Source organism: Urtica dioica, chromosome 5, assembly GCF_054948205.1.
Source record: "Urtica dioica subsp. dioica isolate 48M chromosome 5, U.dioica_male_clone48M_v1_H2, whole genome shotgun sequence".
Lineage (NCBI taxonomy): Eukaryota > Viridiplantae > Streptophyta > Magnoliopsida > Rosales > Urticaceae > Urtica > Urtica dioica.
The window spans coordinates 27,008,930-27,035,394 of record NC_142760.1 but is presented as its reverse complement, the minus strand read 5'-3'; the positions used below and the strand labels follow the sequence as shown (position 1 = coordinate 27,035,394).

Below are 26,465 nucleotides of genomic sequence, written 5' to 3'. Positions count from 1 at the left end.
GGCAGGTAGGGTCAACCTCGGGATCATCAACATGGGAAACAATCTCACTCCCCATTAATAAAAAGAAAAAAAAAAAAGTCAACTGCCCGGGGGAAATTTCAAATTCAAAGGAATTTTCCGATTACCCGCAGGCCGCCAGTGTGAACAAGAGAGAGCGGGAACTCTCCTGTTTATAGAGAGGAAGGAGCAAACCCTGCTCCTTCCCCCTGCGCGCGCGCCAGTCCCCCAGCGCCAGGCCGCGCGCGGGTCTTGCTGCCCGATCGGCCCGGTCCGGCCCCCAGGGGTCCGGCCACAAAAGATATGCGTGCGTGCGGTCACGCGTGATCGAAGGTGAAATTACCTCAACGCCCTTTTCTTTTCTAAAGTTCACGACTTACGTCCCGTAAGTCATAAACTTGGGGGGCTAATGTTACCGGTAGTTTTCGAGACACCGGAAATTCAAAAACGATTCAAGGCCGGCCGGGCTTTATTGGCCGGAAGCCCAACGGGCCCCGGCCCACCAGGCCCGAGCGCCCGGACGCACCCACGGCCCAGCACGGCCGGCGCGCGCGCACCTGCGCCCCCGGCCCTGAGGCCCCCGGCCCAATGGGCCTCAGCGCGCCCTATCGCGCCTGGCTCGCGCGCACCCTGCGCCCCGGCCTCCCGGCCAGCGCGCGCACTCCTGCGCCCCGACCTCCCGGCCCGCGCACACACTCCCGCGCACCCCGGCCTCCCGGCCTGCGCGCGCCTCGGCGCCCCGGCCGAGCGCCCCTGCTGCCTCAGCCGGGTGTCCCTGCCACCTCGGTCGAGCGCCTTCGCCACCTCGGCCGAGCGCCTTCGCCAGCTCGGCCACCTCGGCCGAGCGCCTTCGCCAGCTCGGCCACCTCGGCCGAGCGTCTTTGCCCCTTCGGCCACGGCCGAGCGTCTTTGCCACCTCGGCCGAGCGTCCTTGCCACCTCGGCCGAGCGTTCTTGCCACCTCGCTCCTGCGCCCCGACCTCCCGGCCCGCGCCCGGCCAAGTCCCGCGCCTGGCACGCCCCGCGCCCATCCAGGCGACATGTCCCGCGCGCCCTGCGCCCTCTTGGGCGTGAGGCCTCGCGCGCCTCGCTCCCGGCCACCCGGTGGGCCTCAAGGGGCCGGCCCAAGGCCTCCCCTCAAATACTATAAATACCCCCCCCCTTAGGGAGGAAAAGAGGGGAGATTGATTTGATACATTTTCAAGAACAATACTTCTCTTCTCTTAAGAATTCTTTCGTGCTCTTGTGACATTCCAAGAACGCGCAATCCTCCTCCCTCGGCTCAGAAGGTCAAGGACCCCCCTCCACGAGAGGGAGCGCGCTCCTCTTCTGCGACCCGAGCCTCTGCAGTACCTACTGCTCTTCTGCTTCTTGGCCCTTGAGCTAGAACTCCGAGCTACGAGGCAAGCGACCCCTCTAAAGTCTTCACTAGAAGCTACGAGCCCGGTCCCCCTCTAAAGCCTTGGATTCACAAAGCCTCCGAGCCCAAGATAGCCTCCGAATATACAAATTGAACTACGTTCTGACCTGATCCCGACTAAAGGGTATGTAGGCAGCCAAAACACACCTCAGGGTTTAAAGGGTGCAGCTCGGTCTACGAGCTCCCGTTTTTGACCCGGACGCGATCACTTGGTCCGACTTTGAATCGAACCGCCCGAGGTATTTAATCGTTGTTTATTTTCGTGCGACAACAATATATATAAAGCTTTGTCCAGTATTGTGAGATAATTTTAACTAAAGTGGGTGTGGAGGTGCTCCCCTCTGAACAAGCCCCACTTGGTCTGTATCATATAATTAACATGGTTTTTTGTGCACAAAAGGACAATACTTGGAGAATGATACAATCCATTTTAGATTCCACATGAAAACAAAGGACTGAGAGTGGTTTGAACATTGACTTGGTTTTTTTTATTTATCAAAATCAGGCTTTGCGCATAATAAGCTTCCTTTCTCGCTTGTATTCAACTTCCTCTCTCTGGTGCATTATTATCAAAGCCCTTCTCACCTGCATCACAATAAATGGCAACAATGTCACACATAAAAAACCGATTCTTAAAAAAAAAAAAAGATATGGTATTTTTTTTATTAAGATTGGAACTTACAATGGACTCGTTCAACCCCATTCTCGAGAGCTCGTCGATCAACCTCCTCTCTGATATGTGGTTCCCAATTCCGACTCTTCTCTTGATCTGAGTCTCGGCTTGCTGTTGTACAAGAGAAAAATATATTATGTCGGAACTAAGGTGGCTGAAATAATGGTGAAAATACTACTACGACTAGGCCAGAGTAATGTACGAACCTTTACTTCATTTGCCATCTCAGGAGTGAGATTAATTTGCTGATTAATTCCAGACTTGGCTGCATCCATCGTGGAAACTGTAAAGAGCCTCAGAGCTTCTTTCACATTTTCTTCGGTAGCGACGTGGGACCTGAAATCACAGTTGATAATTCAGAAGGAAGATTAGAAAATGTTAACTATGATCTAATCCAAACTATGCATCTTAATCTTAAAAATAACAATCACAGAATTAAACATATAAAATATCAATTTGCATGGTAGCCCTTACAATTTCATTTTTGCAAGTGATTCACTCAGTCTAACAATAGCTTCAAGCTGCCTCACAGTAATAGGTATCGCAGCAGATTCACCGGTTTCATTTGCTTGTCGCCTCATGTCCTATATCAAAATCCATTAAAGTAAGATTGACCGGTAATGTAGTTAAAGCAACTAGTTTTTATGGAGCACTATACAAGCTAAAGATTTCTAGCGGTTTAGGATAAAAAAAAAATGATTACTCTTTTTTTTTAATACGAGATAGCACAAGAATACCTGTCTGATTTTGACGTATTCATTCTGTAGCAACGAGGACGCAGAATCGGATAGTCTGGGTTGGCAGCGCGTTCGACAATAGTGTATATACCTTAAAATTTGGAAATATATCATCAGAATCGGGTGGAGAAAATAGTAAATATACAAATTGTGGCTCAAGGTTCATGCAAACCTTTTGAGCCAATTCTCATCTTTCGCTACTCTAGTAGTATCCCCTTTCGATGCCTCTGCAGATGCATGAACTCTTATGATATGACTGGCAATGATCTGGTAGAGAAAAAAAAAATATTATGTAACCCAACAATTTACACATAAAGGTTTACTAGAGATATAGCAAACTCAAGATTTTTAAAAAAACTGAAATTTCATCCATATGAAATATTTTGCTGGATAAGATTGTTGAAGATCACCTTATCTTGGCTATACATTCTGATATCTTTGACAATGAAAATCATATCAAATCTAGAGAGAATAGTGGTCTGCAAATCAATGTTGTCCTGTGTAGTCTGGAAGAAGAAAGCACGATTAGTTATCTCGCATAATGCAGGAAGCTAAAGAGACTGAAAATAATAAAACACTAATATGATTCAACAACCTTAAGATCGTCATATCGCCCCGATGGAGGATTTGCAGCTGCAAGTACAGATGTTCTTGAGTTAAGAACAGTTGTGATTCCGGCTTTAGCTATGGATATAGTTTGCTGCTCCATGGCTTCATGGATTGCAACCCTAAACAATAATAAAGAGTTTCAGATTCAGAGCACAAGATGGAGGATATGGTGCTCGCTTGCATTACCTATCCTCTGGCCTCATTTTGTCAAACTCATCAATACACACAACACCACCATCTGCCAAAACCATTGCTCCTCCCTCGAGGTAAAACTCACGCTGGAATAGCAGTGGTAAACGAATAAGATTTTAATTTATTCGAAATATCATAGAAATAATTAACAATTAGATATTTCCACAATTCAAAAAGAAAGGCCAAAAGAACTCACAGTACTGCCATCTCTGATCACAGAAGCAGTAAGACCAGCAGCTGATGAACCTTTTCCTGATGTATAAACAGCAATCGGGGCTGTCTTCTCAACAAATTTGAGAAACTAAACAAAAATACGTTACATATAATTAGTTTGGACACTTTAATAAAACAAGAGATAATAAAAAACAACGGGCCAAACAAGCAAGAGTCTGATTAGATCAGTGAACAACAATATCCACAGAAACCATGCTTTAGACAATGATTTCAATGGAGTTGCCAAAAAAAAAAAATGAAACTCATTATGAACCGTAATGGATAAAATTGACCGAACCTGCGACTTCGCAGTAGATGGATCCCCCAATAGCAATACATTAATATCACCTCTTAGCTTTACACCATCTGGGAGGCTCTGTTTAGAGAGAAATCAATTGATCAGATCTTAGGATCTCGGGTAATTGTAAAAAGTAGTTGCCAGTTAATGGGTTTAAATTTTGGTTTATAGATAGAGTTAGAGTGGATTAAGGCATGAAAATTGTTTGAGAATAGAGGAGAAATTCCACAAGCGTTTCAGGTCTGTCAATACAACAGTAGTGTAAATTTTGCCATCTCTACATAGTGATTATAGTTTCAAACTCTACTATACCTTTCTTGATCCTCCAAACAAAATGCAAGCCACGGCCTTCTTCACATCATCATGGCCAAATATAGAAGGTGCAATTTTTGAGCATATGCTTTTGTAGGCATCATGTTCTGCTGCAAACTTCTTGAATTCTTCTACCTACGAAATCATTTTTTATTCATTAGATAATGGGAACATAAGTTAGAAACAGAATTATTTTAGAAATCATGTAACCTCTTGTAAATTAAATGGTAAAATATTGAACGAACAAACTTGCACACTAATTCCAACAGTTACCTCTTCTTGTGTAAAAGCCGTAGGACTTCTGGAGTTGGCCTCATTTGGCTCTTCAATCCCTACAACCCGGATATAAGGCTGTCTTATAGCAATTGCCCCTTTTTGGCTGCATCAATCAGGATAAGTTCAGATATGGAAAGTGCAAACCCTTAAAACAAGTACTCCAAGTCTTTCTTTAACATTACTCACTTTGTATTAGAATTAGAAGCTTGGTAGATACTATATATCCCCATGATGGTCAGTCTCGTCCCAGGTACAATTGTTTGGACTAGATGACGGTCCACAGACAGAAGTATGTTCCTTGGAAGCTCACCAGTAGGCACATCCTTTAATAATAAAATAAGTAAAAAAAAAAAAAAAAAAAAAAAAAAACTTCAGCAAGCTATGACAAAACTAAAATAAAAATATTTCCTTTCTGACGGCTTCTTTTCTTACCTCTGGATTCTCCTGCAGTTTCAAGGTTTGTTGATCAACGTACTTGCTCTTATCAGGAACCACTACCCATGGATCGATCGGGCATGGCTCTTCTCCCGGCTGCAGAGAATTTCAGTCACTTCCCTCAGTTAATCCTAGCAGACATATGCAACAATATGAACAAACTCAAGTCATTTTTAGGGGTAAAACCTGAGGAACATGGCTACACGAGCGCGGAACAACGGCCCCACCAAGGCCTGGCCTGCAAGCAACTCTCTGAACATTTTTACAGTTCTTGCACATAACAGTCACATATGTCGCCTTAGCCTTAACCCTCGAAGCTGCTATCGTGATCCCGGCTATTTTCACGAGCTTCGATATGTATTGAGCCTATTCATCGTTATCAAGAAAAAAAATATCAAAAGGTGTATCAATTCCTCAAAATTCTTGGCAAATTTAGCAGAACAAAATCAAACACCCAAAACATTGATCGAAATTAATCTAATTTATGGTTAAGCCCTAAATTATAAAGCTGATTATATCTAGAATCGTTTAAGTTGGAAATATACGAACCCCGACAGATCTCATGGAAAGCGAATCCTCCTTTGAAGTGAGCAAAATCTGGACATCCTCCGGCACCGGCTCTTCCAACTGCCCTTCATTTCCGGCCACTTTCGTCTTCAGATTCGCCAAAACCTGCCCTGCCGCGCTCTCAAACTACACCGGAAAGAAAATCAACAAAATCAGACCTAAACGATAAGAAAAATAAGTCCGAAATTTGGGGATTAATTTTTTCTCCTATACCAGAGGCAAGATATCGGCGGGAGAGGAACGGAGCTTGGAAGGAAGATCGGCATCGAAGGCGTGGAGGTCCTCGAGGTCGAGAAGCAAGAACTTAGGGTTGTGAAGGAGGCTCTCTCGGTACGGAAACACGTTCTTCGAGGTCTCGAAGCTCCGTATGAATTCTTTAAACTTCAGTTGGATCGAGTGGTTTGAGGCGGCGGCGGAGGAGTGATCGCCGTGGCCCTCTCCGCCGCCGAGAGACTGTGCCTGGTCGCTGTAGAACACCGCTCCTTCGTCCCAACCAGACATGGCTGTTTCTCTCTCTAGATTTCTCTATTTGTTTGGTTCTTTTTCTAAAGGTCTTAGACTCGGAGTTTTCCTTTCGGAGGGAAATGTTAGGGCTTTAGAGGGAGAGATAAAGAGCGAGGCGTTTTGGCGGGAATACTTTGGCGGGAAACGATGCAGTGGATGGTCCGTCTCTGTCCTAGCTGGCATTCTCACGTGGGTTTTTTTTTTCACATTTATAACTTCTTTTCCTAAGGAATCCATTTTGTTCATTTTCTGACACGCGCAAGAAGTAAATCCTATTTAAATATTCTAAAAAATGGGTCGAATGCTAATTATAAGTCAAAGTCCATGTCTATTATAAATATATAAAAAAATGTATATATTACTCTGAGTCCAGTAACAAGCAAAATGCGTACACTTTTGTTTGTTCTTATTCTCTAATAATCTTTATTTCTACGGTGGAACTCATCTAATAATAATAATAATAATAATAATAATAATAGAAAGGAAGAAAAATGCCATCCAATTCAACAATTCCTAAAACGCCAACTTTAATCATACTCCAAAACATAAAAAAGTCAATACATTACATATTACATTATATAAAAATGACAACAACAATACTATTTCCTTGTTCCTTACTAAAAATCAACCAAAATTCAAATATTGACACATTTAATATCAAATCGATCACTACAACTAATTTGTGACCAATATGAAATTAACCTATATTTTTTATACGAATTTCTACTCTATACTACATATAATAGATTTGCACGGACTCATACATGATTTTCTTTTAGTCTTTCTGGGATTAAGTCTCATCTTAGGCACAAATTTGAACCGTTAACTATTGATTGGAAATTCGTGAACAATTTTTAGATTTCCATCTAAAACGTACAAGAAGAAAGACCCCTTTTGCCGCTCAAACCGTGACCGATTTGATAATAAATATGTTAATATTTGCATTTTGATTAATTTTTTATAAGTGACATACACACAGATATTATTGTTGTCAACTTCTCACCTTTATACTAATTTATGGATTTACATAATACAAGTACAACGCCTCGTATCTCCATTTTCTTTTCAAGATTTCACTAGCAATACATAATCATAATTCTATGTGGTTAAAAAAAAAAAAAAAAAAAAAAAAAAAAATTGATAGTGTGTTTACCACCACGTTGTTCCCTTCTTACAAGACCCTTTCAGTCTCTGGGAAGAATAAATTGCCGTCAAAATAAAATTTCTCAAAATGACCCCAAATCTATTTACTTTCACAAGTAGCCTTGTTTTTCCAAGAACCAAAGCGCCCCTTCAGCAGCATGCTCAGCCGCGGCTTTCTTCTTGGGATGCGCCGAGCTATGGCACTCCAACACCATCTCGGGGCCTTCTTCGATCTCAACTATCACCTTGTAAGTAAATCTGAACAATACCAAACAATATAGTCTTTTATAAATAAATAAAATAAAATAAAAAAAATCATGTCCACAAAAGAATGATCGAACCACTCACGTCTTCAAGTGGCTCGGGCCATCCTCGCCACAGCATCCAAAAGTCGGAGGCTTCCAACAGTTAGCGGTGCAAAGTTCGGAAAGCCGAGACTTTGCTGTCTTCTCTTTCAGCGAAACGGCTGAAATATAAAATTCAAGAATAAAACAATGCACAATGCACCCACGAAGGGGAGGGAGCTAGAAATTAAACAGAGTGAGGCCCAAATGTCAAAAATAAAACTTAAGGGGAGAAGAAGTTTAAAAGTAAATATAAACTTGAGACTTGTAAAATACATATTTTTGAAGACAAAAATAATCAAATAAAAGAGGGGTCAATTTATATGGGCAATTAAAAATTTGATTACATGGATACCAAAAAAAAAAAAAAGGACTACTTAGGGTATGTTTGGACCTGAAAGATTCGAGGGGGAACAACTTAGAATCCATTGTATTATACTTGTGTTGTTTAGTGTTTAGATTGAGGAAAACTCGAGGACATAAAATTTTGAGGGGAAATTTGAGAAAAAAAAAAAAAAACTAAAACTGAGATTTCATTTTCTTTCCACACGTGGGGGATTTTGATTTTCTGATTTGCCACACGTGACTCTCTTCTCATTCTCTGTCCCTCGAAAATTCCTTGACCTCTATAAACAATAGAGAATTTTGATTTTACCTCACATTTCCCTTTATATTTTTCATTTTCCATAGGCAAATCCAGGTTTCAAACATATTCTTAAGCTTTAAAGTACGAGTACCGTTAGTATATGATGCGTCATGGTTGTCGGTTTTGATGGTTCCACCGTTGGGCATGCTGTTGCATGACGAGGAAGTGGCCGCTTGTTCATTCGGGGAACGGACTTTGGAGACGAACCTTTTGATAGAGGGCTCTTGTAAAGTTTGGTCCTCCTTGACTTGCGAGGGGTTTGGAGGGAGCTTTACATCGATCGGGATTTCATCGTACCCTATGAGTTGGGCTTCCATTTTCGGGGTTGACTTTAGCACTGTCTCCAATGAGCTCATCGACTTGGTTGTATAGCCTCTAGCCTGAATATGCAACAAATATTAGCTTTCAAAGTAATCTCATTTCAAACGAGAGACAAACTTGCTCGAACAATGATTTTCGTAGTAAATCAAGAAAGCGTGGCTTCACATTAGAAGAATTTTTCAAAAATCTGCAAAGCCTTTCAGATCATTATTAGACGCAAACAAAAGGACTAGCTCAAAAATGTCCCGAGAGCAGTTACCGATTATATGAAAGTGCCAGTAAGAAATTATAACATGAAAAATCATTCAGTTGCTTTTTTTCACGGTTAAGCAACTTATTTTTCAATTATTTCATTCATACAATTCTAAGGATTACGTAAGAAATACCCACATTTTAAACTCTTAAATCTTTTACTATGTTTTTGCTTCTTTATTTCAATTTATACTCTAAAGGAATACACAGGTTCTATCATTTTTTTATTTATTGGATTGGGCATTCCTTGATTTGAAAAAAAAAAAAAGAGTGGTAAAATACTAGAACTCGTTATAAAAAAAAAAAATGTGTATAAGCCTAAAGCTTGCTTAATTTTAAAGTTCTTGAAAGGAAGAAACAATCATTGGGGTATTCTTACCGCCAACTTTATTAGCAGCTGTTCCGCGGTGATTTTCTTCGCTTCCTTAATGCTCGTGTTGATTGCACTAGCGGTCTCACAGAAATCGCTGCTTTCCACTTTCGCTTCGACCAAATACACATTGCCCTTCTTCAGTACTGAATATGGGTTTTTCTCCCATGAATTAGTTTGGCAAAGTTCTAGCAGCTCCCTCATTGGATTGATCAGCAAAGTGGAAAAGTTCATGATTGGATCGAGAAAAGACAGCATTACTTCCCATACACGGCCCAAATCGAAACCTGTGTCAACCAGAATGGCTCCAACAGAGGACTCGACCAAGTCACCCAGAGCCTACAAAAAAGAGACAACAGATATATGTTATGAACTGGTGTATTCGTATTCGTGAAGATATAAACGAAAAAAGTAAATACAAAGGTAGATATCAAATATTTGAGAGGTCCATGCTCTCCCACTAAGAATATACATCTTCCTCCAATATGTCCTGGGATTTATATCCCGTAACGGGAACCGTGATTAAGGAAATCCGAACACTAAAAGCTTGATTCTTTCACTAAACATAATCTCTCCTCATCTGAGAGAGATTAAGTTAATTTTGGTAAAGAGACAATCTTCATTACTTAAAGAAAGACCTATTTTCTGGTAGGTCTACACTTACAACCGCAATTTTCTTAATTGGGCCTTAATTACATAATTCAAGTCCTCCTAGGAATCCTAATTACTGAAAGATTAAAAATATCCTAATGCATTAAGTAAAAATATTTTGGCCCATCTACATATGCAGTTTGTAGCGTTTACCAACAACAGGGATGAATCCATAACATTATCCCCTTAATTTCTTTTACCGTATTTTTTTTTAAGAAACGGAGTGTTTTTTTTATCAAATGATTTTTAAGACTCCTAGAAAATCAGATAAAATGCAGTGTTATCCCGTCATTTTCCACATGCAAAAAACAACAGTCTAAGGCAAAAACTCGGAGGCTAGCCACTTGACGACCCGCCAAAGCACGAATTGCCACATGCCCTTCGCAGGCACTGAATACGGGTTTTCATCCCAAGAATGAGTTTGGCAAAGTGCTAGAGGAGACCCAAAATTGTTGCCGAAAATTACAAAAATGCCATCATCCATCGAAAGTTACAAGGCACTAGCTCAATCGCTCGTTAATGCCACCAAAGAGTAACTCGAGAACTCCAAGCGAGGATGGCCAAATGCCCATATTAGATTCTACATTAACCCCTTATATGTCCACTTATTATTATAATTCACTAATATCTAAGTTCTTAACAATTTACCAGACAAAATGACCAAGAGAATCAGATATGTAACGGGTCTTGCGTAAGACAAAATGCGATATAAAAAATAAGTCTATGGAAGTCTTACCTTTGGACACTTCGGCAAATCGTTCGTGTCTGGCGACGGAGCAGTGATGAACTCGACATAATTTTTAACGGCTTTGGAAAGAGTTTTGGAATCACAGATGAGAAAATTTTGAAAGGATCGATCTACAGCAACGCTTGCAAAGGCTTGATTATTCACAAAAGCTGATCTCAGATCCGTTAATTGACCGGGCTTCAGTTTTGGATAGACGGAATACAGATATGACGTCATTAAGTAATCCAACACTGCATCTCCTAGATACTCTAGCCGCTGTTTCACAGTTCAAGCTCATCAACGTGAAATACACAAAATATAAAAACGAGCATTGTAGTTTTTAATGCCTATTAATAAATAAATAAATAAATATATTTATGAAAAATAGCCAGTTCACTGGCCATTTGAGCGTGGAAATTGCATATTAAGTTTGGTCAGTTTATGAAATTGCATATTAAAACAGGGTAAAGCACTTTTTAGTAAATTTGGTCAGTTTTGTAACAAATGTGAAACCTGGGCTATTCTGCAAAAGCTCAAGTTTCAAACAGCTGGAGAACTATAATACCTGGTAACAACCTCCTCCGTTCTTGTTGAAAGAAGGATGAACAAATGCTTGTAAAAGCAGACCCTTATGGACGGACGAGTATCCCAATGATTTCTCGAGATCTGCTACATCGATTTGGGAGGTGAGAGCGAGGTACTTAGCGCTCCCCAAGCAAAAATCGGTCACGTGTGAGGCTTGAAATTCAACACTTATGCCAATCCATTTGAGGAACGCGGTCGCGGCTTTGAAGCCACTGTCGACAATGAAGGCTCCGACGAGGGCTTCGACGACATCCGCAATGGTTTTCTTGTGTAACCAGTGATGGTTTTTGCTGCATCTGATCTGACTAGGATCGTTGTTGTTTAGCAAGTATTCAGAGTGATTATCTCTCTCTGTCTCCTCGTTGCACACTATTGGACATGGATGGCCCAAAGCAAAGAACTGGCTCGGCTCCAATGCTCGATCGCGTATGTATACCTTCACCAAGAATCCATAATGCAGTTTACTAAGACCATTTGAAAGACGTTATATGAAAATACAAAAAATGGAAATCACATGCTCACTGAACCTTTCCATGATTGATCGATACACCTTATTTAATTGAAACTTTTTTTTATCTTTTTATGGCAGGTCAAACTTGTTCCTTGTAAACTTTTCAGTTCAATAATTACTTCATAACTAGTTACAAATAGCTGGATGATAACTTTTTACTGCCAAATTATAGAGATGACCCATAATTGGGTTAATTGAATATCAATTCCCAATATTGAAAAGAGAAGAAAAAACGAGGAATGTGCAAAAAAAAATTATGACGTAAACAGTAAGCGCAAAAAGAATAATACCGGTAAATTTCTCTCACATGCTAGCTTGAATAAATTTGAATTATTGACTGCATTTGAGCGTTTAGACGTGAGTTGACCTTCGTCAAGATTTCCATGCAGAAGAAAAAGATGTCTTCCAACGGCAAATTTGAGAAAGGCATCACCGAGTATTTCAAGCCGTTCAAGAGAAAAGCCTTCCATGCACTTCTCAGTGGTTAGTGCTTCGAGAACCTAAAACAAATATTTACATAAGTTAGTAATGACAAAGCTTCGCTCATAGATAGACAAGTACAATAAGTCACTGACAAGAATGTATAATTCGAGTGTACCACCAGGAAGTAAAGTCTTACTCTCTGAGTGCTTATTTCAGATCCCTCGGGGAATGAATCACGGAAAATGTTCTTCAATTCGATAGCAACAAGCAAGTTCTCTAGACGGTGCATGATTGATGGCAACAAAGAAATCGAACTTCCAATTTCCTTTGAAAAACCTATTATCTTCAATTGACATACTTCGGGAGGGAAAAAAGTGAAGAACTCGTCTAAGGGATTTGAAGCTGCCAGCCAAAAATACCATCATAAGTGAAGAAACAGAATGAATGTGAAGTAGCAGAAGGTGTAACCTCGCGATTGGTTCAATACAGGAAGTAAAACTGATGCCTGAATTGAAATTCTATTTATATTACCAAATTTAAGATTAAAAAATAAATAAATAAATAATTACATACAATTTGACAGATATCTGATACTTCAGGTTACTCAGAGGCATTTTGGCATCTTAACTCCCTGACCTTTTCTCAGTATCATGCGACAATTAGGTCCTTGACCTTTTTTTAATTGTAGATAATCAAATCCCTAGTCTTATCACTCTGTAGCATTCATATAAAATAAACTTCCCATAGAGAAACACAGATTTGATTTTTTTTCTCGTTTTTCAGCATCATCTTTGCTGCTATAACAAAAACTTGTCAACAAAAAAATAGTGCATCGAGAGACCGAAGGGGCGTGAACAAAATTTGGAAATTTTCGATAAAAGATGTTCATCGGCATCACATTGTCAAGTTAAATTCGACAGAAAAAAGGGATACACAAGGATAAGATTACGGATATGAATGTGAACAAAGAAAAAGTTGTTGACCTATTTGTCTCCCAAGCAAAGGTCGAGGACTATAGCTACATACCCTTAATAATCATCAACCTATTTGTTAACCGTGGTACAAAAATTAATCCAATGAAAAGATTACCAGACTCATCCTGGTTCCGGATGTGCAGTAAGTTGTGCAGGTTGAAAAGGGGTTTCGCACGCAAGAAAGGTTGTTCAGGGTATTTTAGTTGAATATTAAACCTGAATCCGAACATTTAAAGAAAGAATTTAATCAGTACTAAATAGATTGAACATAGTGAAATAACATTTTTCATGTCACCTACTTTTGAATATAGTTGTCAATGTAGCTTAATGTGCCCGATTTATCATATGGGCTGTGACCGTTCATCTCATTGACTGTGTCGACGATGAAGTAAAAACTACTTTTATGAGGCACATATACTAAACTCCCCTCAATGTCGCTTGGTCTTCTGGCTTCATTAGAAAGTTGTAAGTAATTTTCTGAGGCAAGAAGTTTATTTTCCTTGATATTTGTGGCAGGCCTAAAAATAGGGGATGATAAACATTTTCTTATAGCTTTCCAGTCTATGCTCAGCTTATTTTCACGGTCGTTATATATTACTGGAAGCAACAAGTAGAAGGTATCAGGGCTTGATTTCTTTCCCAGTGGGACAAACTCGGAAACAAACTCCAACCGGTCGAGGATGACCTTGAGAATCATTTCTTGAAATTTTTCGGCCAGTATGATCTGCAAATAAATTTAAAGAGAGTTGATAATTTTTCTGCCAGTATGATCTGCAAATAAATTTAAAGAGAGTTGATATACAAAAATAATTATTAAAAAAAAAAACAAAACAAAAAAACTTAAACAAAAACAAAACAAAGCAATTTTTCCTTTACATTACTCTATACCTCATCTTCATAAAATTCTGTAACTCCTGTTGGGACCAGCTTTGTCATCACAGTTCTACTATGAGACAAATTAAGCTCCAGTTTCATTCTCTCAATCTCTTCCGGGATATTCTTTTTGAGGAATAGACCAAAGCTATAGTAGGTCCTATCTGCGGGCGTGGGAGTAAATTTCATATAGTAAGAACAAAAGTTGACAGGAGTCTCCGAAATATTCCACGGCTCTTTTAGCACATCTGGAACAAGCATCTCATACATTTCTACTCGTGTCCTCTCATCTGAAATATAACAAAACAAAAAACAAATTAAATTAAAAAAAAAAAAAAAAAAACCCATTCAACCAACAAACAAAAAAGAAAAAGCGAAGGGTTTAACAATATTTTGTGGCTTTTTCTAAACCTTTGGAGGAATCAGAAGAGTCGAGAACCGGCTCCACCGGGATCTCATTGTCTTGCATCGGCAAAAGATAATCACTTAACGAGCCCTGTTTGTGCAGATTCTCGATTGCCTTGATACAAGCGTCCTTTTTCGCGGCCTCTGCTGTGGATTGTGGCGTCCCGACAATCATATGCATCGGAGCGTTCGAAGGTAAGACGATGTGGCAAACGGTTCCTTCCGGGTCGTCAAGGAAAAAGAATTTTGGTGTCGGGTCGAAATACTCGTCGTGCGGTAGTTTGGAACAGTAATGGTAGAGTAACGATACGCTGTACGCAGAACTAATGGAAGCACCGGATGAAGTGACTTGATACACTCGTTCCTCCACGCCAACAAAAACCTCACTCGAAGTTCTATGAGCGATTTCAACGTTCATACGGCGCTCCTCTTGCTTAAAGCTTTCAATCAGGTCTAGGTCCTTCTGATTGCCACTATAAGATCACGAAAAGGGCACCATTTCCTATTCTTATTCTTATTTGGAATACACAGAGAAGCTGAAATGGCATAATTAAGAGAAGAGAAAAATTCACCTGTTGACTAAAAATGCATATTCAGACTGAGCCATTCGTGCGCGACCTCTTGACTGTATAAAGCTTGAAACAGTTTCTGGGAGATCGAACCGTATTACGAGGCAGCAAGTCTGAATATCAAGTCCTTCCTCGCCTACTTTTGTTGCAATCAAAAGGTTCAACTGCCAAACCAATTAGACAAAGATAATTCCACAAATGGTGGAGTTTTAGTATCTATATGGGATGTTACCGTAATAAATTTGTTTAGTACTGATGCTAGGAAATAGAATATCTCAGCAGTCTATGTGTAGAAACATGCTGTAATGGGGTCTAATAGATAGTTGACTTCATGGAAAATAATCTTATTCAGGAAAATGGCGGGACGAAAACATAAATGGCTCGAGACGCGGAACAAAGCATAGTTCTAGAGTTAGGAAATTGGAAATAGTGATGAATGGTCAGTAAAAAAAAACATTCAAATGTGTACATCAAGCCAATATCTGTACGACTAAATCCTTTGAATATGAATCCAATTTCACCCTTGCTGTTTTGAGACTTTACTACATGATTTAACATACAATCTAATTAAAAATGGTGGTCTTTTACGAGGTAAATCAACCACATGGCCTCTCCTTCGAAACGGTGTTAACCTAAGACCCCAAATTCACCACCAAAAAAACTCACACCACAAACACAAGTACTGAATGGCCAGAAGAAATTGAAATCAAGCCAGCCGTTTTTTTATATTTATTGTTTTTAATCTCAGACTTCACAAATTATCTTCCATGTCGTTGAATCAGAAAATAATTTTATTTTTTTGGATTGACAGTGCTACCATAAAAAATGCATTATTACCTCCCCAGACCGAAACTTCTCAAGAATGAGCTTCATGGCCTGGCGTGATGCACTCTTCAGCCCAGAGTGTATTCCGACAAGAAAATCGCATTTCCAAGATGCCAGAAACTCCAGGCTTTGCAATATGTATGATAATGATCTAGCGGTAATAATTCTATTCACAAATATTATACATTTCATATTTGGTTGCAACCTGATAATCCAAAGGGAGAAGAATCATTAGAAAAGCATGCACCAATACTTATACACATTGATGTAAAACCAAAAACTTATTCATTATTTCATAGATATAGACCTGACATGTAATTCATATATATTATTTTACTTTCACGTCACAAGTGTATGGTAAAAGTTTTGTTTAGAACCCCTAGAAAAATTAGGTTAGTAGTTTTATTCTTAAAAAAACATAAAGGTGATCCAATCCTACAAATCATATTCTTAAGAGTTCTTGTATCATTGTAAAATACAAATAAATGAAAATAGCATGAAACCTGATAAAAAGAAATGAACATCATCATGCTTATAATGATTGTGGCAATAAGTCTTTGTTACTTACCTGTTATTCGAATCGAGCATATGACTGTGTGGGTACAGCATTTTTGTAACAGAAAAAGTATATTCATGTAAATATATATATATATATATATATATATATATATATATATATATATTTAAACAAGAATCTTATATTAACAGGCTAAAAATGCCAATTTACAAAAAGGGAGAGCAAAACGCTCTCCAGACTGATTCATAACCTCCCACAACAAACCAGGAGGTCGGTCAGTAATATATTCATGTAAATATAGAAAATGATAATTACAGTTAAAGTGAACCGACCAAAACTTTAGAGCCGGACGAATATATAAAGAGAGAGAAATTTCCAAAAAAATGAAACCCAGATAAACAATCAATTTCTTTCATTTTTTCTCTCTTATTCTCACATTTCATCAAAAGAGAAAGATATTCACCTTTTATTTTTAGTTTGCCGTTTTTCGTTCTTTGTAATGTTTGAGGGGTATATATGGCATCACGTTCATAATATAGTAGATTGCTTTCAGCATTTCTCCCACAACCAAAAAGGAAATAGGACTTTATAAAACAAAACAAAAATATAGCAAATGTGGGTAATGCTGACCTGGCAGCGGAAAGAATTCCAACAAGTCTCAAAAACTTGCTTGAGAAATATGGTTCTTTTAAAACCTCAATGCTAGATAGATCAGATCCTATACCATCTGCAATGGACACAAAAAGTGAATTCCAATCAGAAAAAAATATTCATCTCATTCCACACATCAACCATAAATCTTTCATTGTAAGTTACAAAACCTCAAAGATTATTATTTTAATATTTTTGGATTATACTGATACAGAGATGGCAAAAGTGAGTGGTGATAAAATCACAAGTACCTCTTGAACAGTCAGCATCAATAACTTTAGCTGCCTGGGCAAGATATCGATCGCATACAGAATCATAACTACATTCTCCCTCTGCCTCTATCAGCTCATCCCATTCACAGTGATTCAAAAGAATCCGAATAGCCTTTGATAGAACAAGGGAAAAAAACATAAATAAATAAATAAATATATAAGTAGAAAATTCCATGCTGACTATGCCGGCAAACAGACTTAATCACCAAGATATATGAATTTTGCCTATAGAAGCACTTTTCTCTCTCTGATATATAAGAATATATAAGTTGGGTACTCATAACAAGTTTTAGAGTATGTTTGGAATCTGGAAAATCTAAGCGACCAAAATGAGAATCTATTGTATTTTCCTTGTGTTGTTTGGATTCAGAAAAATTCGAGGGAAAGATAAATTGAGCTGTGTATAGCTAAAATCCAAATTGAAAAGGAGAATCAAAGGAAATTCGCACATGTAGGGATTATGGTTTTCTCATGTGGCACAGTGTCTATTTCACTCGAAATTTCTGACTTCTAAACACATTAGAGAATTTTTGTTTTCCCAACATTGTCCATTGTAAGATTTGAGTTCCAAACATAGCCTTGGCAATCAATATATGAAAAGCATATTAGATATACGCAACTTGTAATGAACCCCAAATGCCCAGAGTTTCCAAGCAAAATGTCAAATTATCATGAAGTCTATTCAGCAGCTTCTTTGTGTTCCTCCGACTTTGTAAGTCGTCCTCTGTTCCCCGACCAAGCACCGACAAACACTGTGAATGTTCCTTGTCAATACCATAAATAAAAAAAAATTCATTTTGATTTGAGGAGGTGTGAACAGAAGAAACATACCTCGCGCCTCAGCTCTCCGAGTTTACTTAAATTAGCGAAGTAAGAATTGGAATTCGAACCATAATGGTACACTCTCACAGTCGCAGATGCAACAAATTTATCCAACTCTTCTGTATCTTCTACTGTGTAAACCTATATATATGAAGAGGCAAACAGAAGATTAAATAATCGCCATCAACCAAAGAAAGCCATGTGTATGTCCAGTAAAGGTGCTTCAACGGCTAGAAAGAACATTATTTTAATTTTTTAACCGTTAACTGAAATAACCAGAAAAACAAATATATTAGAACTATGATTTTTAGGAAATTTTGTTTATTATAATTATAAATAAAAGATTAAAAAAAAAGTTATGGTTAAGGTTAATGGATGTTAACCATTTTCTCATCTTAATGACCAAGTATGGAACACTAATTGTAATATCACTCCTAACTGATTACGTAATTCATGCATCTTCTTTCTTATATGCTTTTGCCTCCTTTGATGTTATGTACATTGATTTACCTTATTTCAATGGAGAAACTCCAACAGTGACAAAACCCTTGCTCTAGTTTCTTGTTTTCATTCTTAATTCTTTTTTAATTGGGTTTTTTTTTTTATTCTTTTCTAAATATGAAACTGTGTCTTTTACTGTATATGAATTGGTTTATCAGTTTTTTAGGCTAATAATAATGTAAATCGTAATGCGTTCAGTCAAATAAGGTTAAAAAAAATATTGATATGAATTGGTATTATTAGTTTTTTAGGCTAATAATAAGGTAAATCGTAATGCGTTCCATCAAATAAGGTTAAAAAAAAATCTTGATTGCGTTTCTCAGCACTGAAAATATATTTAAGTCATGCACATTCATCGAGAGATCTAGGCCACTACAGGGATACATATCATATCCTAAGTACAATAAAAATTCTTAATTGCGTTTCTCGGCATTAAAAATAAAATTTAAGCCATACATTCATCGAGAGATCTGAGACACTAAAGGGATACACATTATATCCTAAGCCAATAGCTTCAACAGCTCACCTTAGCATTGAGTAAATTTTCGAGACTATTGATGCTTTTTACTAAACTTTCTTCACCGGAGCCACCTGTTATTTGTAATCACAAAGTAGAAAAAGGCTCTTAGTATCAAATGGACAATGGATGTTTATTAATAAAGCACAATGATAAGAAGACAAAAAATACTAACAGATTAATCTAGCACTAATAGCTCAAGCTAACACTAAAACTCGACATCAATTATCCACAATACAATCTGTTGATAAAAAATAACACATAGATGTGTGTACATTCCCAGCCTTCCATATTTTTTTCTTTTTCTGTATTTGCTAAGAATCTCAAAGATTAATTCCGCTTCCTCGCTAAAAAGTAAATGTGCTCTATATGGTACTGAATTAATAAAAATTCATCGACTTAATTATCTGTAATTACCTTTCCCTACAACCGGAGATGCTGTCATTCCAAATATACGAGGGCGCTTCTCCTTATCCGTTCTATTATAGAGCTATAGAGTTTCAGATAATCAAGTGAGGGCTATATACAAGGATAATTGAAATCGAAACAGGGAAAAAAATAGGCTTTTACTCGCATGATCTCAGCGTATGGATGGTTGCTTCTAATTTGAGCATGATGACACTCATCAAATATCAGCAACGTAATCGTGTCCATCATGATGAAACAGTGAGACAAGCAGTGAAGTAGTATCGCTGGAGTCATAACCAGAACCTAAATGATTTGAAAAATTGAAAATTTACCATTAATAGTCTGTTTGACATTATATGATATTAGTTAACTTCAATTTAGCTCATTTCTGTTGAATCTGTGTACATTTATACTTAAAACACGCTGTCATATGAAAAAATAAAGATACATTCTATTGAAAGAGTCATTCTTTTTCTATTCAAAATAAATACGGAAAATATATCCTATGAACTAAAATGAATGATTCCATTTCTAACCTCATACTGAGTCATTTCCTTTTCCCAGTGCTCGTGGCTCTTCAAGCGCTTCGTGCTACTGCAAATTCCAACATTGAAGTCGGACGAGTCTTCTACAACCCTTGCTTGCTACATTTTACAACACATAAATGAGAGCAGAGAGATATAAGCAAAACTTATCTGAAAGCCAAACAAGTATACTCGACATTACATAAATATACATATTTCGTAGCTAAATAGTTAGTAACTCTAACTAGATATACATCGTTCCGATCCAATCCAAACATTGGGAATTCCAACAACACAATAAATATATCAAAACAGATGAACTGGGACCGAATTCAGTCCTTCAGTAACTAACTAGTAAACCAACTCTTATAATGACAGAATATAATGATACGCCCCGTATCAGCTTCACATATACGTCAGGAGGGGCGCGGGGGTAATTTCCCATAAATAGATAGAGACGAAACAGGAGTTAGTTATGGAGAGACCGATGTGGCATGTTGCGAGAGGCTAAGAGGTATATGAAAGAAAAGAGTATTCCGAGAGGTATGGAATTTGTTGAGACATGCCTCACTCTCTCTCTCAAAATAGTTCAATTACATCAAATCCAAGATTAAAGGCTAACTCGAAGTTCTCTTCCCAATTTTTCCTATAGCACAAAAGTGTGTCATGTTAAAGGGAGTGAATTCAGAAACCTGTTGAACCAGAGCCACAGTGGGAGCAAGAAAAACACAGACGTTCTTCTGTGGCCTCTTTATGAAGTGACCAAGCTCGAAGATTAGCAACACGGCTATGTGGGTTTTTCCACAGCCAGTCCCCATATACACAATTGTGTTCTCTTCCACGGCTTTTTGGCAGAGCTCCAATTGATATCTTCACACAAACAAATAAAATAAATTCAATAGTGTACGGAAAGTTCCATTTCCCTAGTTTTTCTTCTCGTTAGCCAAACAGCAAAAACACTCGAGAGAATTCTATGGCAAAAAAAAAAAAAAAAAAGGAGGAAAATAGTGTACGGAGGAATAAAATTTTACTTTCTTGCGATCTTTCTTGGATCTTTCTGAGGCTCGGCGGAGACAATAGCGGAGGGCTCTTCGGACGCCATCGCAGCGGGTTGAGAAGACTCCGTAGAGTCATCAGCGGCTTCACTGTCGGACATTTTCGCGAGCTTGAAAAACGATTCAGTCCTTCAATCAAGCCTCGAACACGAACAAACAAACAAACACAAAGACTGCCTCTCTCTCTCTCGGAATTCAAGAGTTTATGCGAGACTGTGACACGGCTGAAATGTGAAAGGTCGATATTTATATTGTAAGATGATCGATGACGATGGTGGAAACAGGTTGCGGAATGTTGGGGTGTGAGAGACCGTACGACAATGGGGGCTTGTTTATAAACTTTTATATTCTTTGAATTCGTGGTGGGCCCCACTGTTAGTCACTTTACAGGGATACTTTTCTTCTCTTCAGGGTCTTCTTCGTCACCAGATAATTTGAATTCGTTTTTCTATTGTTCTATTTATATAGTGTATAATAGTATAAAATAGCCCTAAAAAAATAATAAAACCAAAAGTAAGTGTGTTGCTTACTCGATTGACTGGTAAATTACTATAGATAAAGTTCGAAATGCCGTTTTCGACGTCATTTCGAGTTTCCTAATTTACGGAAAATCGATCAAAAAAATTATATAAAATGATAATTGATATACAATTTTCATAAAAAATCGAACGAAAATAATGTTGCATTATATTATATATATATATATATAAACATCTTCCAATATTTACGCTCGTAAAATATATGGTATTTAAGATATAATTTGTATGTAGTATACATTTTTTATATAATTATTTCATAATTTGTATGTAGAATACAAATTTATATTTTATTCTCTTTTAAATATTTTATCTTTATTTTATTTGATATTTTTAATGTTATGCCGTTATTTTCACATGGTATAAATAACACCCCAAGAGCAAAAGATGATACATAAAGTCCATACACAAGGCACAAGCCCACAAGAAAACCCACGCACCAAGCTCCAAGTCAACACTCATGAAATGTCTTTCAAAAGACTCTCAAAGAATGTTTTCAAGCTAGACTTCTTGACAAATCTTCAAGACAAAACCACAAAAATGACCACCCGGTCGACCAAATAAAATGACCACCCGGCCAGCCAAAAAAGAAGACCATCCGGCCATCTTCACTCGGCCAAAATCACCCGGTTGTCTTCACTCGGTCAAGATCACCCGGTCATCTTTACTCGGCCAAAATCACCCGGTCGTCTTCACTCGGTCAAGATCACCCGGTCGTCTTCACTCGGCCAAGATCACCCGGTTATCTTCACCCGGCCAAGACCACCCCGTCATCTTCACTCGGCCAAGACCACCCGGTTATCTTCACTCGGCCAAGACCACCCGGTCATTTTCATTCGGCCAATATCACCCGGTCATCTTCACTCGGCCAAGACCACCCGACCATCTTCACTAGGCCAAAATCACCCGGTTATCTTCACTCGGTCAAGATCACCAGGTCGTCTTCACACGGCCAAGATCACCCGGTCGTCTTCACTCGGCCAAGACCACCCGGCCGTCTTCACTCGGCCAAGATCACCCGGCCATCTCCACCACCTAATCAAGTACTTTTCACCAAACTCCTTGTTCCCTATAAATACCCCATTCATTCACAACACAAAGTAAGTTTCTCTCAACTTGTCAAAACTCTACAAAAATCACACCACCTCTTTCTCTCTCTAGAAAACATAGAGACGAGTACAAATCGTTCACCAAGAACATAATACAACACGACTAATGTTGAGCGTCGGAGCACGCGCCGAGGGAAAACCCTATGCGTCCCTCTAGATTCACATTTTCTTGTAATTAGGTGAAGGTGCAAGGATTCGAAGACCCGGCGAAGAACATAACGGAAACTCTCTTTTTCTTAAAAATGAAATAAAGAATTATTTTATTAGAACATATGAAATACCCGAATACTCGAAGATCCGAAGACCCGGACACTCGAAGATCCGAAGAACATGATGAACGCGAAGAACACGAACACGTGAAAAACACAGAGAACGTGAAAGAATCAAAGGGTTGAAGACTCAAATAAGTAAAGACTCAAGAACTCAACGAAGAACGCGAAGAACACGATGAACGCGGAAGATCCAAAGACCCGGAAACTCAAGAACCCGGAGACCCAAATATCTGAATAACACAAACACGACGAGAAGAGAAGAACTTCACCAAACTCAACCTACGTGCGGTCATAGGGTCCGGCCCTAGATCAAACCACGGACGGTTCTTAGTGCTAATCAAAAAACACGATTAACATTTTGGCGCTTGAAGGAGGGGTTCCCGAGAACAACCACGGGCTCTCCACCAGCAAACTAACTTCCTCCGCGGGAGACCTTTTAATCCAACGAAGATTGACTCCAAAGCTTTTTCCACGGAAGCTTTCCACCGCGACCTCCGGCCTTACCTCAAAGGTCTTTGCCTTTGTGACATGATACTTTTCCCGCAACAAATTCTGATGGCCCCGCCCCGAAGACGATAAAAAGACTCCATGTCGGCGGCGACCGAGACACCCCGATGGATACAAAACAAAACCCAAAAACGGATACGACCGAGACGATCCGAGCAGGAACAAAGAAAATGATCCCAATTCGGCGACGACCGAGACGTCCCGGTGAGATATGAAATCAAGACCCCATAATGGATACGACCGAGAAGATCCGACCGGGCACAATCAAAGAAACCCTTGACAAAGTCCTTGGCTAGAATACTTAATCAAGCTCTAAAAACAAGGTCCACGAAAGCGACCATTGTAGCTCAACGCCTTAATGGCTTCGCGATTATTATCGCTCAACGCCACCTTGGCTTGCAACTCTTATCGCTCAAACGCCACCTTGACTCCGACCTTTGTCGCTCAAATGTCTCTATGGCTCGCGACCCTAGTCGCTCAACTCCTCCCTGGAAATTCGAACATACGACCCCGGATAGTTAAGGTGAGATCGGCCCCGAGTGGCATAATGGCTCCGACCCTATATGGCTTGGACTAGTCCTAAGAAGGGCGAAGCCCTGACCTCAAGGGGTACGAGCGAGCCTAGCCCAAAAAGGCACTGACCCTGGCCATAAGTGGTTGAGTCATCATGCTACTCGGAGTTTGTTTCGCTTAAACTCCATGCGGTTTGAAAAAGATCTAATCCTAAGAGAGACCTCACAAAATCTACATTGAGGAGTTCAATGCCCCATACCACTAGTGGCTCGAGTCGGTCTCGAGCAAAGCCCACCTTACGAGGCATGGTCTCCCGAGACCATGATCTTCCGAGATCGAGCACAGCCATGAAAGAGACTTACTCAGCCATAAGAAGTTTGGGTCGTTGCACAACTCAACATAGGTTTTTCTTGGGTCTCTCGGCCTTACGAGGCCATGTCTTACGAGACGCAACTCTACGGGGCTAGCCTTACGAGGTCAAGTCCCACGGGAGTCAATCCTACGGGATCAAGCCTTACGAGGTCATGTCCCACGGGACCCAATCCTACGGGATCTAGCCACGTCCCACGGGACTCAATCCTACGGGATCAAGCCTTATGATGCCATGTCCCACGGGACCCAATCCTACGAGATTTAGCCTTACGAAGCCACGTCCCGCGGGACTCAATCATACGGGATCAACCCCACGGGGTTAGCCTTACGAGGTCACGTCTCACGGGACGCAATCCTACGGGATCAACCTCACGGGGTTAGCCTTACGAGGCCACGTCTCACGGGACGCAATCCTACGGGATCAACCCCACGGGGGTTAACTTTACGAGGCCACGTCCCACGGGACGCAATCCTACGGGATCAACACCACGGGGTTAGCCTTACGAGGCCACGTCTCATGGGACCTAAATTTTGCAAAGTCGCGTCCCACGAGGCGTACCGCTACAAGATACGTATCTAAATCACAAATGGAAAACCAAACAGTCCAAAGACATCAACGACGAAGCTCTCGGGGAATTCAAATTAAATTTCTCGCTCGACAAGTCGCTCAAGAAACTGGGGGTTAATGTTATGCCGTTATTTTCACATGGTATAAATAACACCCCAAGAGCAAAAGATGATACATCAAGTCAATACACAAGGCACAAGCCCACAAGAAAACTCACGCACCAAGCTCCGAGTCAACACTCATGAAATGTCTTTCAAAAGACTCTCAAAGAATGTTTTCAAGCTAGACTTCTTGACAAATCTTCAAGACAAAACCACAAAAATGACCACCCGGTCGACCAAATAAAATGACCACCCGGCCGGCCAAAAAAGAAGACCATCCGGCCATCTTCACTCGGCCAAAATCACCCGGTTGTCTTCACTCGGTCAAGATCACCCGGTCATCTTTACTTGGCCAAAATCACCCGATCGTCTTCACTCGGTCAAGATCACCTGGTCGTCTTCACTCGGCCAAGATCACCCGGTCATCTTCACTCGGCCAAGACCACCCGGTTATCTTCACTCGGCCAAGACCACCCGGTCATTTTCACTCGGCCAATATCACCCGGTTATCTTCACTCGGCCAAGACCACCCGGCCATCTTCACTCGGCCAATATCACCCGGTCATCTTCACTCGGTCAAGATCACCCGGTCGTCTTCACACGGCCAAGATTACCCGGTCGTCTTCACTCGGCCAAGACCACCCGACCGTCTTCACTCGGCCAAGATCACCCGGCCATCTCCACCACCTAATCAAGTACTTTTCACCAAACTCCTTGGTCCCTATAAATACCCAATTCATTCACAACACAAAGTAAGTTTCTCTCAACTTGTCAAAACTCTACAAAAATCACATCACCTCTTTCTCTCTCTAGAAAACATAGAGACGAGTACAAATCGTTCACCAAGAACATAATACAACACGACTAATATTGAGCGTCGGAGCGCGCGCCGAGGGAAAACCCTCCGTGTCCCTCTAGATTCACATTTTCTTGTAATTAGGTGAAAGTGCATGGATTCGAAGACCCGGCGAAGAACACGAAGAACGTGGAAGATCCAAAGACCCGAATACTCGAAGATCCGAAGACCCGGACACTCGAAGATCCGAAGAACATGATGAACGCGAAGAACACGAACACGTGAAAAACACAGAGAACGTGAAAGAATCAAAGGGTTGAAGACTCAAATAAGTAAAGACTCAAGAACTCAACGAAGAACACGATGAACGCGGAAGATCCAAAGACCCGGAAACTCAAGAACCCGGAGACGTAAATATCCGAATAACACAAACACGACGAGAAGAGAAGAACTTCACCAAACTCAACCTACGTGCGGTCATAGGGTCCGGCCCTAGATCAAACCACGGACGGTTCTTAGCGCTAATCCAAAAACACGATTAACATTTAACAATTGTGTACAACAGTGCAATTT

The 26,465-nt window shown here is 39.9% G+C and overlaps 2 protein-coding genes across 3 annotated transcripts; both read right to left on the bottom strand.

Annotated features, from left to right (window-relative positions):
• Nucleotides 1-1,724: 1,724 nt before the first annotated feature.
• MCM5 (Minichromosome maintenance (MCM2/3/5) family protein) lies at nucleotides 1,725-6,319 on the bottom strand. Its single transcript, XM_089615234.1, has 18 exons — nucleotides 5,942-6,319; nucleotides 5,711-5,854; nucleotides 5,348-5,527; nucleotides 5,159-5,257; nucleotides 4,913-5,049; nucleotides 4,724-4,829; nucleotides 4,451-4,585; nucleotides 4,139-4,216; nucleotides 3,824-3,928; nucleotides 3,622-3,713; nucleotides 3,422-3,554; nucleotides 3,237-3,332; nucleotides 2,999-3,093; nucleotides 2,827-2,917; nucleotides 2,564-2,673; nucleotides 2,296-2,425; nucleotides 2,099-2,200; nucleotides 1,725-2,001 (listed from the first exon to the last, which is right to left on the bottom strand). The coding sequence occupies exons 1-18, from the start codon at nucleotides 6,227-6,229 to the stop codon at nucleotides 1,918-1,920; spliced, it is 2,205 nt and encodes a 734-aa protein (XP_089471360.1). The 5' UTR covers nucleotides 6,230-6,319; the 3' UTR covers nucleotides 1,725-1,917.
• A 917-nt stretch (nucleotides 6,320-7,236) lies between these two features.
• On the bottom strand, nucleotides 7,237-21,441 carry DCL4 (dicer-like 4). 2 transcript variants are annotated; one of them, XM_089614917.1, is made up of 24 exons: nucleotides 21,095-21,441; nucleotides 20,756-20,933; nucleotides 20,076-20,183; nucleotides 19,702-19,842; nucleotides 19,549-19,621; nucleotides 19,141-19,205; nucleotides 18,123-18,254; nucleotides 17,912-18,043; nucleotides 17,271-17,403; nucleotides 16,999-17,095; nucleotides 15,864-16,056; nucleotides 15,030-15,190; nucleotides 14,464-14,930; nucleotides 14,068-14,342; nucleotides 13,479-13,903; nucleotides 13,295-13,395; nucleotides 12,402-12,607; nucleotides 12,073-12,282; nucleotides 11,252-11,707; nucleotides 10,696-10,962; nucleotides 9,318-9,647; nucleotides 8,457-8,745; nucleotides 7,724-7,841; nucleotides 7,237-7,633 (listed from the first exon to the last, which is right to left on the bottom strand). In XM_089614917.1, exons 1-24 carry the CDS (start codon nucleotides 21,217-21,219, stop codon nucleotides 7,486-7,488), a joined length of 4,830 nt encoding a protein of 1,609 aa, XP_089471043.1. In that variant the 5' UTR covers nucleotides 21,220-21,441; the 3' UTR covers nucleotides 7,237-7,485. The 2 variants fall into 2 exon arrangements, with proteins under 2 accessions (XP_089471043.1, XP_089471044.1); XM_089614918.1 differs by lacking the exon at nucleotides 21,095-21,441 and having other exon boundaries at nucleotides 19,549-19,610; nucleotides 20,756-20,906.
• Nucleotides 21,442-26,465: the final 5,024 nt, after the last annotated feature.

Coding starts and splice junctions, on each gene's coding strand:
- MCM5 (XM_089615234.1), bottom strand. CDS start 6,229: ATGTCTGGTTGGGACGAAGGAGCGGTGTTCTACAGCGACCAGGCACAG. Junction 5,855..5,941: donor CCGCCGATATCTTGCCTCTG/GTATAGGAGAAA, acceptor TTTCCGGTGTAG/TTTGAGAGCGCGGCAGGGCA. Junction 5,050..5,158: donor AACTGCAGGAGAATCCAGAG/GTAAGAAAAGAA, acceptor TTATTATTAAAG/GATGTGCCTACTGGTGAGCT.
- DCL4 (XM_089614917.1), bottom strand. CDS start 21,219: ATGTCCGACAGTGAAGCCGCTGATGACTCTACGGAGTCTTCTCAACCC. Junction 20,934..21,094: donor CCAAGAAAGATCGCAAGAAA/GTAAAATTTTAT, acceptor GTTTGTGTGAAG/ATATCAATTGGAGCTCTGCC. Junction 14,343..14,463: donor CTCTTCTGATTCCTCCAAAG/GTTTAGAAAAAG, acceptor GTTATATTTCAG/ATGAGAGGACACGAGTAGAA.